The sequence below is a fragment of the Numida meleagris genome, chromosome 1, assembly GCF_002078875.1.
Source record: "Numida meleagris isolate 19003 breed g44 Domestic line chromosome 1, NumMel1.0, whole genome shotgun sequence".
NCBI classification, from domain to species: domain Eukaryota; kingdom Metazoa; phylum Chordata; class Aves; order Galliformes; family Numididae; genus Numida; species Numida meleagris.
In genome coordinates, this window is record NC_034409.1 from 69,773,473 (window position 1) to 69,789,454 (window position 15,982).

The 15,982-nt window shown below is 38.8% G+C and overlaps 1 protein-coding gene across 8 annotated transcripts in view; it reads left to right on the forward strand.

Moving 5' to 3' along the window:
• Positions 1-15,982, forward strand: part of MPPED1 (metallophosphoesterase domain containing 1) — a 65,119-nt gene that overhangs the window by 8,900 nt on the left and 40,237 nt on the right. For 5 of the 8 annotated variants that reach the window (XR_002437267.1, XR_002437272.1, XM_021392621.1 and 2 more), the window contains exons 2-4: positions 4,831-4,953; positions 5,089-5,354; positions 11,590-11,771. Coding sequence is in view for 6 of the 8 variants with exons in the window: in XM_021392621.1 (XP_021248296.1) it covers positions 5,203-5,354; positions 11,590-11,771 (334 nt within the window). In the remaining 2 variants the exon portion in view is untranslated. The remainder of the gene's footprint in view (positions 1-4,830; positions 4,954-5,088; positions 5,355-11,589; positions 11,772-15,982) is intronic. The other 3 variants (XM_021392625.1, XM_021392647.1, XM_021392636.1) reach the window with 1 other exon arrangement.

The following is a 15,982-nucleotide window of genomic DNA, read 5'->3' on the forward strand; positions in this document are numbered from 1 at the left end:
GAATCTGCCTGGTCTCTTAAGGGAAGACTTGGTGGTTTTTGTTTGCCAGGACTTGCATTTGGTTTCAGAAAATGAAGAGAAGAAGAGGAGAGTGTATCACTTTGGAAAAGCTTTTATCTCCAGAGTGATTTGCTTGGCTCGTCCTTTCCCACAGAATAATGCCTTTTTAGGATTGTTTCAGCATTCATTTTCTGGTGACAGAACTGGAAATAGCAGCCTAATTCCATCGATTAGTATGGAGTATGTGAAATGGATATTTTCAACAGGAAAAAAAAAAAAGAATAGTTTTCAGCCTGTTTCTCATAGTAATCACTTTACTGGTTCCATTATGTTCACTTATTGCTGGACAGTCTGTAACAGTCTGTTTGTGTTGGGGGGGTGGGGTTAAAACAAAAAATAAACAACAGTAATTTGTTATCACAAAGCCAAACACCAGGGGTTTTAAGAATGTTACTATGACAATTGGTACTGCTGAATACTCTGGCACTTTTTTTTTCTCCTTTTTTTTTTTTTTTTTAAATAAAGAGCTGCCTTCTCTGTGTAGAGGATGACCTGCCAGCCTATGAACAGTTTACCCTCAGTATAGGGGACAACCTGAACTCCTGATGAGCTCTAGGAGGGGTTTCTGCTTACCAGTTTCCAAGATTACCCATATTCAGTATCTAGTGGAGGGTGTCCCCATGGCAGGGAGTTGGACTAGATGGTCTTTAAGGTCCTTTCCACCTCAGACCATTCTACGATTCTGTGATATGCACATGAAGCACATGTGTGACTATGTGGTCTATCACAAGCTCTCATGTGCTTCGTTAAGGTATTTTACTGCTGTTGTCTCACTGGCTTTCCCTGAAAAAATATAGCTTTGGTGTTTTATAGCTGCATGAAGGTGCCTTTTTTTTTTACTACTGCATTTTATTTCTTCATTGCCTCCCCAAATCCCAGCTCGTCAGACTCTCTGAACAAAATGTGTTTTCTGTAGCTGCCTCTGCCACTGACCTAGTACCAGCTTCTTTCTTCGTGGTAGCTCACTGTTGCTGATGCAAAATCTGGCAACTACTCCTCTTCAGCTTTCTTGCTGTAATGTGCTCCAGCTATGCTGAGCTTCTTGATCTCCAGATTTTTTGTAACCTGGCAAAGTTCTTTGCTCAACAGGTAACTCCTTCAGAGTTTTATCCCTTAATTTGTAGCTTCTTTGTTCTTATCATCAATGTCATCATCATCATCAGTATTTTATCTGGATTTCTTATTGTTTCAGTGACATCTGCTTGAGCTGTGTGGTTTTTAAGTCTAGATTCTTATATCCCATTGCTGGAATAATTGTCAAGAAATCTTAGTATTGCTTGTAGACTTGAGACAAAGAGCAGGTGATAGCAGTGGAGAAGATGGAATAAGATCTGATGAGAGACCGTGGACAAGAGAGTGAGCTGGAGGATGAACATAGAACGAAACAGAATTTGAGAGTGAAGAAGTGAGATTAAAATAAAACATTGAAATGGAAAATAAAAAAGGAAAAAATGGATGCATAGAAAGGCTGGAGAGTTCATGTAAAAATAAATATGCTGGCTATACTAGAAATTCCAGGCTGAAAAAGCAAAAAAATCTTAATACAATTTTTTTTTTATTTGGGAACTTAATTCAGCAAATGACTTAAATATGTCTGAATTGAAGCACCTGCCTGGTCCAGCAATTCCTCAGGAAAGATGGTGACCCATATAGTTTATGGCCTGATGCAAAGCCTGCTGAAGGCAATCTAGCAGTGTCCATTGTATACAGTGTGCTTTGGATTAGGCCTTTGAGCACATGTTAAAGGAAGCACCTGAAAGATGATGTACGGAGAACATTGCTGACATCAGTAAGAAGATGGCTTAGCTGATTTAATAGCTTTTTCTCAGTCTGTGATTCTAACAGCCAGGTTTGTGATATTTATTTTAGTATTCATGTTCTTGCAGTCCTTTTTACATTTCCCTGTTTTTCTCTGGCAGACATCCCGCAGCTCCATAAGTCTGGGGGAAGAGGATGGTTAGCATGTTGTTGCTGTGGGGATTTGAGTCTTAGTGCTCTGTGCTGGTAATGCTGGGCATATAAATTTTAAAACTTGCATACTAGAGAAGCAGATAATTATTTCCCTGCTACATTTTATGCCCTGTTCTGGGCAAGAAAGAGATTTCAGAATATTAAAAGAAGAGAAACTTATGATTTTGGGGACTATTGGAAATGGAAACAGAAAGAGGGGAGTAATGGGTGTCAGTCTAGTTATCAGTCAAGCTAGAAAGAGACAGCTTGTTCTGTCGAACACCAAGAATGTTCGTAGTCAGCCAACCACTTATGCAGGAAAGCAGTCCTAGACTGAAAGGTAAGGTTCAAAGACATCTGTGTGTGTTTCTGAAATGAGCTTGAATGAAGCTTGCTATTGAATTATGCTTACTGATTATGCGTGTTACAGTATTTGATTTTTGTTTAGCATAAGCTATTCATGCAATTGCTAGTTATCTTATTTTTATTGCAGTATCTGTCTCTTTTTTCTTTCTACCCCCCTCGTCTTAGATGCTTTTTATGTGTCCAGAGTTGACAATGGGTGACTGTCATTTGGCAGAAGGCTCAGCAATGCTGCGGCATCTCTTTTTTTTTTTCCCCCCTTAAGTGAGACATGTTGCCTTCCAATTTCCTACATGTTTTTGTGGTGAACTTCTTGCTGAATGTCTGTGACTAGCATCCTCACAGGCTGGCCTAATGGTGTGATTCACATGCTCTCCCATGTGCAAGGACTGATTCCCTGCTTAAAAAAACTCTTCAGCACTAAATGGTATATCAGTGGTGTACTTGCCGTGCTTAGTTTTTATTTGCAAAGAAAGTGGAAAAAAATGTTATTTTGAGTTAGTTTGTGTTGAGAAGCGCTGATTTCCCCTTACCTGGAAAGAGGAAGCAGAGCTTAAGAGTGGGCATTGGGGTGCCAGGATCCGTCTGCTTCTCTTCTCCTTTGACGTATCACTTGAGAGCAGTTGTAAAAGACAGGACCGAACAGGAGGCTAAAAAAACGTGTCTCAGCTGCTTTGGGCACTGAGAGCTTCCAAAGGCCAAGGGGAGATTCTGGGTCCTGCCAGGCAGTGCCTTAATGCCTTTGCAGCTTCAGTTCAGCTATGTGTAAAGTGGGCATGAGCCTTGAATTATAAAACACATGGTGTTTTTTAAGGTAATTTGAAATCCTCACGTAGAGCTGTGGAGTTGTATATTATTAATCATACTGGAGATTATTTCTAGAAGTTGCCAGTCCTAATGTTTTCTTTCAAACACAAGTAGGTTCACTAAGAACAGTTTACCCCCTATAAAATGCCTGACCATGCCCATTCAAACTTCTTTACAAATGCTTCATTTAATACAAGAAGCTCCTCAGGGAGGATTCTTCACATCTGCCATCATAATTTCTTATTTCCTAAGCGCTGCAATTTGTACTTGATTATTCTTACAAGAATCGTTCCTCCCTTCCCTCCCCCTGCTCTGGCACATTCCATTGTGCTGCTGCTTGTTCTGTAGCGTGCGCACAGCATCTGAGAGTGTTTAAATCCAAATTTTTCTTTGCTGTTATTCTACCATTTCTTTACCTCACTCACTTCCAGGGGAGGGCATCTGCTTTTTTATTCTCAGTTTTCCTGCAGGTTGTTAGCGACAGTCAGTTGTCATCATTTTGCAGCCATTCAGCAAGTAACAAAAACAAGCTGAATCTCTCATTCCAGTTTTCTAAGGACAAGGTTTCCCAAAACAAAAATACACCTCCACTTCTTGGAGCACTTAACATCTCCAGTAGATAGAAGGACTGAAGCCGTGTTTTTTTTGAAGATACTTAGGTGCTTGACTCCCACTGGAACTGAATTAGACCTAAGTACCTATAAATAGCTTTAAAACTTTGAGTGACTATGGAGACCTTCCTCATCCATCACTTGGCAATGGTCCCATCAGAATGGAAGTAATGCACATCAGCAAGGTCACATAAAAAACTTGTAGTTCTGCTTTCCAGAAACTGCTCATATCAGATGAATTGCTGTATTCTACCGTAACTTTTCTTGAAATACAGCTTCTGAAGCAGATTACTTATATTCGCTAGAGGAAAAAAAGCCCTTGCTTGCATGAAAGTAAATATTTAAGGCAGACAACTTTTAAAAAGGACACAACATTATACTGCAAAAATACCCAACTGTATTCCTTATAATCCATTTTTTATTAAAACTGAGAAATAAAATTCACAATTAAATTACTTCCTGCTGTTTCTAAGGGATACTCTTTACATTCCATTTGGTTTCACTTTGCAGTTCCTCTACCCATTTTCAGTGCTGTTGTTCTAGACGTATGTAACCTTCAGAGAAAATTTATTCCCAAACATAAAACCTCTCTAGATTTTACTATTTGATATTTAATAACATTTACCTGTGTGTTAGCCTTCAAATCACTTTTTTTTTTTTTTTCCATTGAATCCAGATTTTGGGGCTAGTGCTAAGAAGAGACTGTGTTTGAAGTGGGGAGATTGTCATATGTATATCAGGAGGTCCTTCAGGATGCTGCAGGACCAGGAGCATGTGTGTGGAAGGCTGAGTTTGTTTGGTTCCTTGGGATGTGAAGAAAAACCATGTGCATTGCATCCCATTAATAAATGGCATAGTCTTTCTTAAGAATTTTTTTAATTAACTCACATTTTAGTCACGCACAGATGTGTATTCAGTTTCAGGTTTGGGGTTTTCTTCGAGGAAGATGGGGTATAAATATTCAACAATTCAATCAGAAAAGAAAAGAAAGTAAATGTGTTGATGAGACATTAATATTTGACACACCATTCTCTTTTAGATCTGTATTAAATGTCTGAAATATTTGAGCAAGTTGCCTCCTGTATTCTGTTGCAAGCTTACTTCCCCCACCCACTTCCCGCCCTCAACTAAAGTATGTTCATCAGATTGCTGAATTGAAAAGGTTTGTAATGAATTCTGTGAGCTGTGCATCTTCCTTCTTACCCCCTCCTTGATCTTCATCTCGTAATAAATAAAGCAAATCTTAAACAGATTAACTGTCAAACAGTTATGCTCCATCTCTTCTATCTACTTTTAGGTTTTTCAAAGAGAGGTGTGCTGATTAGATAAGGAGATGCCATGGTCTTCTTCCGTCGATGTAGGAAGATAGCAGATATGATCGCTTGAAAAAGCAGAGCTACCCAGTGCAAGTATGGCTTTCGCCCAGTCGCACATTATGGCAGCTAGAAGGCATCAGCACAGTAGACTCATAATTGAAGTGGATGAGTACAGCTCCAACCCCACACAGGCTTTCACGTTCTACAACATTAACCAGGGACGTTTTCAGCCCCCACATGTGCAAATGTAAGTATTATAGTTTTGTTATTGCTCTAGCACAGCCTTCTGAATTGTTATTGCCTTGTCAATGTGGTATTTGATGGACCAGTCAAAAAGAATGTGAAGAAAACTGTTTTGCTGCTTTTCTGATAATAATTACTATAATGATACAAAGTCAGTCCTTTTGGAAAGTGTAAGTACTTTGTTAAAGGATGAGAGAAAGATCACTCCACTAGCATAACTTTAATACATAATAGTATTAAAAAAATAAATAAACATCAAGCTATGATAATAAAACAAGACATTCTACAAGGTTGATACTTTCTGCAATCTTAATAGTTGTTTGTTTGCATTGTGCACTTGCCTATTGATGTAAATAGCTGTTGAAATACCAAGCCTGTATCTGTACAACAGATATCATTTGGTTAGTTATATTACAGACACATACAAGGAAAAAATGACATCAATAAGTAAAATGGTGTGGGCATCCATCCGACAACTTACTTTCATACGAATGTGCTGAAGATGCCAAGTGCTTAAAGAGTAATTAAAATAATGTGTTTGTTTCTGACTTCTTATATAATGACAGCATCAGTAAAATTAACTGCTCTAAATGATTTACTTGTAATGTAAAGTGGAGAATTATAATTACAAAATGAAACCTGCCATAAAATTTAAAGCCAGAAGGAAGAGCAAAACAGTAAAGCTATTACAAATAAATTAAGTATAAAATTCTACTGTAAAATATTTTTATAGGGAATAAAAATGTCTGCACCATTTTATTATGTTTATTAAAGAGAAAAGCAGCCTTATCTTTAGATGAGAAAACTGGAGTTCATTTTTTTTTTTAAGGAAAGTTTTTTCTTTTACAAAGTCTGAATAAATTATCCGCTCATTCACATTTTTGGTATTTAATATAAATTGATAATTTCCAGACGTCGACCACGATTTCTGCAGTTGAAAATGTCAGCAGTTATGAGTGGTTGAATTCTGTGTGTCTGTTTAGTGAATGCTTATGTGTATTTTTTGACATAAATAGATACTGTGTAAAAAAAAATAAAAAATCTGGAGACTGACATACACCAGGGCGATGAACAAACACTTGCTTTTTGGGGGCAGCGTGTTAGCTGGTAATCTGTGTTGGGGGTTTTAGGTACTATTGAAATGCAAACAGTAGAATGAGTTGAACGTCTGCAGTGGGAAACATCTTTTGTTTATAGAGCTGGCAAATGATAGCAAAAGTACAAACAAACAAATGTGGGTTCAGAAGTACTTTCATAAATGATAATACTAAATGCAGGTTGCTTTATTTGTCAAAGCTTAGCCATTCTTCATGTGTATTCAGGGGGTTCCTGGGCACTCATGAACTTGTTCTTCAGATCTAAAAGCTGAATTTTACTGAACTGAAAATAAGTTATTTGTTAGAATCATAGAATCACCAAGATTGGAAAAGACCTCCAAGATCGGAAAAGGCCTCCGACATCATCCAGTCCAACTGTCGGCCTACCACCAATATTTCCCCACTAAACCATGTCCCTCAAAACCACATCTAAATGTTTCTTGAATACCTCCAGGGACAGTGACTCAACCACCTCCCTGGGCAGCCCATTCCAGCACTTGACCACCCTTTTAGAGAAGAAATTTTTTGTAATATCCAACCTGAACTTCCCCAGTGCAACTTGAGGCCATTCCTTGTCAGCCTATCAGGAGTTATGCAGGGGAAGAGGCTAACCATCACCTTGCCACAGGTTGTTGTAGAGAGCAAAAAGGTCTTCCCAGAGCGTCCTCTTCTCCAGACTAAACAAGTATCCACTTGGTACTCAACAAAATGCATGTTGAATTTCTAACTAGTAACAAACAAATTGTATTACCGGAGGGCTGAGAAAATCAACTTGGTGAGTGGAGTTAAATCCAGCTGGCGACCGGTCACAAGTGGTGTTCCCCAGGGGTCAGTGCTGGGGCCTGTCCTTTCAATATCTTTATTGATGACCTGGATGAGGGCATTGAGAGCACCCTCAGTAAGTCTGCAGACGACACCAAGCTGGCTGGAAGTGTCGATCTGCCTGGGGGTAGCAAGGCCCTTCAGAGAGATCTGGACAGGCTGGATCTGTGGGCTGAAGCCAACGGGATGAGGTTCAACAAGACCAAGTGCCAGGTCCTGCACTTCGGCCACAACAACCCCAGGCAACTCTACAGGCTTGGGGCAGAGTGGCTGGATGGTTGTGTGGAGGAAACGGACCTGGGGGTGTTGGTTGATGCTCGGCTGAGCATGAGCCAGCAGTGTGCCCAGGTGGCCAAGAAGGCCAATGGCATCCTGGCTTGTATCAGAAATAGTCTTGCCAGTAGGAGTAGGGAAATAATTGTCCCTCTGTACTCAGCACTGGTGAGGCTGCACCTTGAGTACTGTGTCCAGTTCTGGGCCCCTCACTGCAAGAAACACATTGAGGCCCTGGAGCATGTTCAGAGGAGGGCGACGAAGCTGGTGAGGGGTCAGGAGCACAGGCCTTATGAGGAGCGGCTGAGGGAGCTGGGATTGTTCAGTCTGGAGAAGAGGAGGCACAGGGGAGACCTTATCGCTCTCTATAACTACCTGAAGGGAGGTTGTAGTGAGCTGGGGGTCGGCCTCTTCTCTCTTGTAACTAGTGACAGGACAAGGGGGAATGGCTTCAAGTAGCGCCAGGGGAGATTTAGGCTGGACATTAGGAAATACTACTGTTCTCAAAGAGTGTTCAGGCGCTGGAACGGGCTGCCCAGGGAGGTGGTTGAGTCACTGTCCCTGGAGGTGTTCAAAAAACATTTAGATATAGTGTTGAGAGACATGGTTTAGTGGGGTTATTGGTGGTAGGTGGATGGTTGGACTGGATGATCCTGTAGGTCTTTTCCAACCTAGCTGATTCTATGATTCTGTGATTCTATGATAGAAGTTCAGCACCTAAGCAAATAGTTGAAAATAAGCTATCCTTAGAAAACAGTTCCTTAGAAGAATTTAGCAATCGCTTACAAATGATTAATACCATTGAAGAAGCTTGTGCATATAGAAAAACAGGCTAAATAAATTGCAATATCTACCAGAATCTGACCTGCTCTTTTTTTGGTATGGAAATCGTAAAGAATGTTTCTGACTACCAGCAGGATTGCATTTGCCTCCAATCAGTGAATACAACAGTGTCAAAGAAGGAGAAAGTATATACAAAATGTGTAACAAAAGCACCTTTATTCACCTAATTAATGGCGAAATCTCAACTCTACTTTAGTCTGTGCAAGTTTTGTCAATAACTTCAGAGAGGTGCGGGCTTTGCCTCGTCTGTGTGTGTAGTTCAAAATACCTAGGTTGCAGCCAATCATAAACACACTTCAGACAGACCCATTAACATTTTAACTTGTGGTAAAATACTTGAACTGCAGTTATTTTTTGTACTCATCTTCTGAATCCAATTCTGCAGCTCTTCTTTGGTCTTCAGTGCAGTTCTGTTTAACTTTTTGGCATACTGACAGCACTTTCCTAGCCCCATCTTAGTCCATCATTCCCGTGGTTGTGAGGTGACTGGATTGCTGCTGATAAGAGGAGTGGAAAATTCTGACAACGTTCTCAGGTTCATCAGTCACTCCTAAGAAGTTCCTGTCTTCTTTTTTGGGGAAACTCCTCTAAAGTCTAGTCTGAAAACTCACTCTTATCACTGTTGTTTTTTGTTTTTTTTTTCTCTGAGGTTTTAACTTTGCTTTTCAGTTTCTTTGCAAGTTTACACGTTGTTTTATAGAAAAACAGCATTTTGGCAAAAATAATCTGATCTTTCTTCCTCTCCTCATGCTGCAAGCAGTGCATGGAGTGTTGGTGTGACAGCTGCTGTGGCAATGTGTTACCCAAAAATATGGGGATCCAGCCTTCAGAAATCATTTATAATACAAGTTAGATGCATTTGTGAAACCTGACATATGTTTTTACCTATATATGGCCTCTGTGTGTGCATATCACTTGAACATGAAAATGTGCATCTCGTTTATTTGTGTTTTTTTTTTTTTTTGTATTGATATCTTTTCTTCATGAACATTATCTGACCCACTGCATGAGCTCTGAAAGTTAGACATACCTCAGTAACCAGGAAAATGCTGTCCACACCTTCTCCCTCTCCACCCAAACTGTAAGAAACAGCAAGTGTGTTGCATGCTCAGTTTACTGTGTTTTTCCATTCAGTTCTAATGTAGTAACAAGGGCAATACCTCCTACCTGCTGAGGAGGAGCTTTGTGAAATAAATGCAGCACATTTGATGCAGATTGCACCTTGAGACAAACCTCACTCCTTAGTCCAAAACCCACCATTCTCCATCCTTTGGTACCACCCATGGTGCCTCCACTCACAGTCCATAGAGCTCCCTCTGTGACAGCTTTCATCCCTAGGAAACAGAGGCATTTTTAATACCTAGTTGCGATCATCTAACTGCACTGTTTGAGGTTGTGACCTCTCATATCCCTACCCCCCATCTAACTCTTTTCTGTGGCCCTCACACAGCATATGTACTCCCTCAGCCATGCACATAATGTTTGCAGCTTCTGTATCTCAGGGTCCAAATGGCTCACTTTTTCAGCTGAGTTTCACAGTTTCCATTATGTGCTTACTTAGGTGTACCACTGACATGCACATAATGCTAGGTGCTCGTTGGGTAGGATCTGATCACAGCTGGTTTTTCTCCTTACTCACATTTTTTCTGTTCAGAATCTGGAAGTTTGGAGAGAGAGTTAGAAGGTACTCATAATGGCTTCCCCACTATCCCCGTAAAAAAAAAAAAAAGCAACATAACCACCTCACAAATAGCTGATGCTTAGTGTGATGGATTCAAAACAAAACAAAGCCACTCCACTTCTTCTTCCTCAAACACGTAAGAAAGATGGGTACAATGTAATTTACTCATACATGATTTTTATAATTACAAAAAATGCTAAGAACTTTTTATATATATTTAATAAGATTTGAAGTCTTAGGTTTTATCCGTTTATCATGTGAAGTTGTCAAAAATACCTCAGTTTACCCATCCATAAATTTAATAGAATTCTTCTTTGACTTAGGGAAAAGACTGTGTGATTAGAAATGATTATCTTATGTCTTTCAAGTAATAAAGTGTCTTCAGAAAATTTACCCAGTAAACTCAGGGTAGTATTATTAATAACAAAGATCTCTAACTATGTTTCTGTGTTTCTTTATGTAACAGTAAGATCCTGAATTCAAGCACAACCAGCAAGGAATTTATTATATAGGGCAGTAATGAACAAAACTAATTTTGTTTTTCCATTCAGGGTAACTATTTTAAAAGTAAAGTAATTAATAATATTTCTGTATACCTTTCTGATTCCTAGTGACGTAAATGTGACTCTTGTATCTCTGACTTTTTGATTTTATTCCACCAGAATTCCCTAACTGGAATAGCAGATATGGCATAGCTGTATACAGATACATTTGCTTCTGTATATTCTAACAAAATATAGCTTGAGGGTAAAAAGATTGAATGAGTTGGAAATAAGTATGCCTCACATAGCAGAGAGGTGTTCTCTGCTTTCCTCTTCTGAATCATAAGTCGTAAGTCTCACCAAACTTGGTCAGATTGTTTCTTTTCTCAGTTCTGAATATTGAGATTGGGTTCTGAACAATGCAGCCTCATCCCTCGCAGCATCTGATTTCATTTAGTATAATTAAGCCCAGAAAGTTACCACATTTGTCCTTACAATAGTCAGTCTTGAACGTACATTTACAGCTGTTGTCGGGAGAATTCTTATCTTGCTTTGCATTAGCAGACTGAAACGTATCTCCAAAATGTGTTAATTAAATTTGCAGGAATTATATAACTTGCAGAAAAAAGTTATAATTAAAAAATACATTAAAAAAAGTATTTATGTATCTAAAATAAATCTTTTCCCTGTGTACCGTGTAATCATATTTAAACAATGAAACAGGATAGCACTGTTCCTTTGAATCTGTCGATGCCTTTGATTTATTTGTAAGTATTTGTTTCAGAGTTACTACCATAGTTCAGTCTCTCTTGCTTAATCTCTTTAAGTTAATCCAACAAATACTGAGAATGTTGTGATGTGAACATCAACAATTTTTACACCTCCCATTGGTGTTAGGTTTGTTTAAATAAATCCCTTCCATCAGACAGATCTGTAAGACTGTGTATCTTTTGTAAAGGTAAAAATTAGTATTAGAATTGCGAAGTAGACACTGGAAGTTCGTAAGTACTTTATAATCATGTTATGATGCATTTCCTGCAGGGTTGATCCGGTGCCCCATGATGCTCCCAAACCTCCGGGGTATACTCGATTCGTCTGTATTTCTGATACTCACTCGAGAACTGATCCCATCCAAATGCCATATGGAGATGTGTTAATACATGCTGGTGATTTCACTGAGCTGGGACTTCCTAGTGAAGTAAAAAAATTCAACGAGTGGCTAGGTAGGTATTGAAATCTGTGTGGATTTGAAAGTAAATTTGTTTACTGAATGTATCTGCCCCTTCTGCCTCCCAGTAAAAACCACCACGCAGTCAGGAATGATGAATATTAATTTGTCTTAAATTTGAATGGCAATGAATCAGAAATTTGCACGAATGGCACGAATCAGAAATTTCTTTTTCTTTTTTTTTTTTTACAAGTTTTTTTTTTTTTTTTTTTGCATTTTTCCAACAGAGCAAATAAGATTTGTGAGACTATTCATCTGTTCTGCCTTCACACTCTCAAGTGTACATTAAGCAACTTTGTGGTGTTAGCAACAATTTCAGTCAGTAGGCCTTTAATGATTTACATAAAACCTCCTACATACATTGTTATGGCTTTGCTTCCCAGCAAAAAAAAAAAGTTGTTGTGACTGAAAACATTTGTCTGTTTAACCCCGGAGGCTCATCGTTTTTTTATCTGGGGCTCAGCTGCACCACAGTGATGAATTCCAAATAAAGCGAAACGTGTGCCCGTGGTTGCTGTCTTGGATGTAGCAGACCAGATGTAGATGCCTTCTGTAGGCAACTGCTGGCACTGGTAACTGAAATTCTGTTCCACTGGGCAAGAGAGTGGTGATTTACGTGTGCTTCTGCAGTGTTTTGTATATTCTAAAAAAATGTCAGTGAAAACTGGAAAGCATTGCACTGTATCCAGACAAAAACCCCAATTGGTATTGTTCAGGCAGCAGCGTAGATACTGTGACTTAGAATAAAAACAAAATCTTGCTTCTGATACCATTATCCAAAAAAAGGGTCACAGGACTTGGGAAGTGGAAGGATAGAGTTTAAGGGTAATGGATTTTAGTTTTTAGGTTGTTTTTCTTTCCTTTAGTTTATCTTTTGTGCATTTTCCCTGTCTTTTTTTTTTTTTTTGCTGCATGCTACAGTGTTCCTCACTAAGACCACACAAAACTGACAAACACACGTAGGCTGAGAACGAATGAAAAAAAAGGCAGGACTACACAATTTCAGCAAATATTTACCAGCAGAAAATCATCAGTTAAGGCTAATAAATATTTATTTCAGCTTGGAAACCCCATAACATACCCAGCATGAAGAAATTGCGTTGTTCTGTGGTCACTCAGTTAGGGGCAGCCTATGGAGGTATCATACTCTGCTGTAGTGCCCTCTGCTCTGTCTCTGTCCCCAAATGGCATGGGTCTGTTGTGCAACCAAAATATGAATCTTATTTTGTAGATCTCTACCACATAGTGTAATAATGCACTGATAATAGCATATGAAGATGATACCTACCATATGGTTATCCATTCTAAATAATACTTAGTTTATTTGTCTGCTAGTGTGGGAAGAAAAATGCCTTGGGACATCACTAGTGAGCAAAGACGGGGCTACGCACATTGCTCGCTGCGCAGTTTTTGTGTCCTTAGTTCTCCATCTGCCTCCCCGCCAGTCACAGCTGTAGAGTGTTCTGAAGAAGTCCTTAAGATGAAATCCTCTCAGTTTGGTTGGGAGATTTCCCAAGGCATTCCTATGATGGTCTCTTCATCATTTTTTGTTCCAAAAGAAGGCCTAATTTTCTGACTTTTCAAGGCATGCTTCCAATTTCATGGTAGTGTGTGGTTTGGGAAAAGGTGATCTTTGCGGTTTGAGGTATATTGTTGCCAGAGCCTCTATGGGACATGCATATTTAAAAAATAAAAGATTTTTTTTTTTTTTTAGTTTATTGGCAATTTGAAAAAAAAGAAGAAAATTTAGCTTTTTTTTTAAATTAATTAATAGAATAATAGTTTGGAGTCACTACGCAGGTTTCATATGGCTGGCACTAAAGGCTTTGTTTCAGTTAGACGTTGTAAATTTTTATAATTACACTCAATCAGATTTCAAAACAAAAGCATTAGCTTTTGTTTTGAAAGCTTATTTTGTTTTAAATGAACAACTTATGAATTAATAATCCATTGACTGTTTACAAAATCTGTAGTAAACGATAAAATGGTTAAAAGCATTCTCTTTGAGAGGCAGACTTTTCCAAACCTTTTGCTCGTTGTCTGTGTTGCTGTGAAAGGTGCTAATCTCTGACAGTTCAGATTTTTCTAGATGGTTTTGCAACTATAACTCCCACAGCCTGCCCAGCCTTATCCTTCTTCCTTGTCCGAACGTTTCTTGGTGTCTTGAGAAAGCAGTTGATGCATTGACCAGGACTTTTACTTCCAGCCTCATTCTTAACTGTTGCCATCAAAATTCCTAGTCCGTTCTTTCGTCCCATACCAGAGGACTGGCTTTCCCATTTGGTTATTTTGTTCTGTTTCAGATATGTGTCTTCTGCCATCAGTAGACTATAACCTATTTGTTCATGCCTTGATATAAAGAGTAGAACATTTGTTTGTTACGCGTTCCCTCAGCTTCCTGTAGGCAGTAGGTACACATCCTACTTCTGCTGTTATGTGAGCATTTATTCCTCCCTTATGGCATTCAGTTCTGTTACACCCCCTTGGGTCTCTGCCACTCTGGTCTATCAGCCTATTTCATCTTATCAGGAGGCCCTTTGGCAAGTTCAGATTTTATCTTTCTGCTCTACATAAAATTTCTGTGCCTTTTTGATGCAAAGTATATTTTACGTTAACATCATTAACTTCCATGGAGCTTATGGTTCTATCAAGCACATGCACAAGTGTTGTGCTAATAGAGGCACATTGGCTTGCTGAGTCATAGCCTAAAATATGTTCTCTCTTTTTTAGGCTAACCGTATGTGGGTACACAGGAAGGCCAGATGATATATCTCTGCAGCCCATGATTGCCTTTGTCTGGCCCTCAGTCCCCTATTTTAAACTTTTAATCCTCTCACTGCTACAGCCTCCACATTTCTTTGCAGTTCTTCTTAGTAATCAGTTGTTTACTTTCCCTGTTCGTTTGTTTTTTTTTTTTCTTTTTTTTTTTTTTTTTCTGAAGACTTCTCCCTTTTTCTTGGGAAGTGATTTGAGGTTTTACCAGTACTAGATTGATGCTGAGCTCCAAGGAAGAGGTAAAAGTCTGGTGATAACTGGACGTGCATATTTTCTCAGCTTTCTCTGATAGGCAGTCCAAGGACTTCCTGAACCACAACATTAAATACACAATGTGTATATTTAATAGACGTATGTAGATTTTTCTTCTCTGAGTTTTTAAAATGCCTCTTGGATTTGTGCAAATTTTTACCACAGATGCAGTCTTGTGGCAGTGTTCCGCAATGTAACTATGTGAAGAACTTTCTGAATTTTGAATTTACCATTGACTAGTTTCATTTGGTATTTCCTAATACTAGAAGAGGCACGTGAACAATTCCATTCTTCATTCTGCTCCAGAATTTATAGGCTCTTCCCTTTTAATATTTTTCAGGCTGCAGGCCATTTAGAAGACCTTACATGCCTTTGATCATCTTTGTCTTTCTTTGTACCTCTGTTTGTTCTTTATCATTTTAAAAGGTGGAGGAACTAGAACTGCATGTGCTCTGAATACTCCACAGATTTATACTCCAGCATAATGAAATTTCCTATTTTGTTCTCTTTTTCTTTCTAATATTGGGGATTATTGTTTTTATTTTTGACAATGACTGAACAATGAGATTGCACTTTCATAAAATTGTCTATTATAACTCTGTGAACTCTTTCCTGAACAGCAACATCAAGTTCAGAATCCATAGCTGTTTTCTACAGTTCGGATACTTTTTCCAGCAGTTATATTATTCTGCATAAATTTCTGTTCCATTTCATCTGTGCTATTATTGCCCAATCATGCAGTACCGTGATGTATTTTTGTAAGTCAGATTTCCATTTTGCTACTTTTATTCAGGGTAGCTTAGAAAAAGAAGGGGAAAGGCTATGAATAGTCAGTTTACAGAGTTTGCCAGTGGTGCTAATGAGGTCATTTCCTTCCCCTCTTTTTCCTGAACTGGCTTTTCTCCTCTTTTTATGGTTCTCCTTTTCCTTTTGCTACGTAGTTTCTTTTCCGACTGTATTTTTCTTCCAGATTTGTAAATCCAGTTATTGCAGATCAGAAAAAAAGGAAGAACAAAGCATGTATTGTGGTAGGTGCAGATGGGAGGCCATGGGGGCAGTGAAACTTTGTAGTGACATTATAAGAACGGATTGTGTGACAGTTTTGGACATACACTGGTTTTCCAGTATGTCCAGGGGATTTTAGTGGCATCACTTTAAACAGATGAAAATGATTCAGGG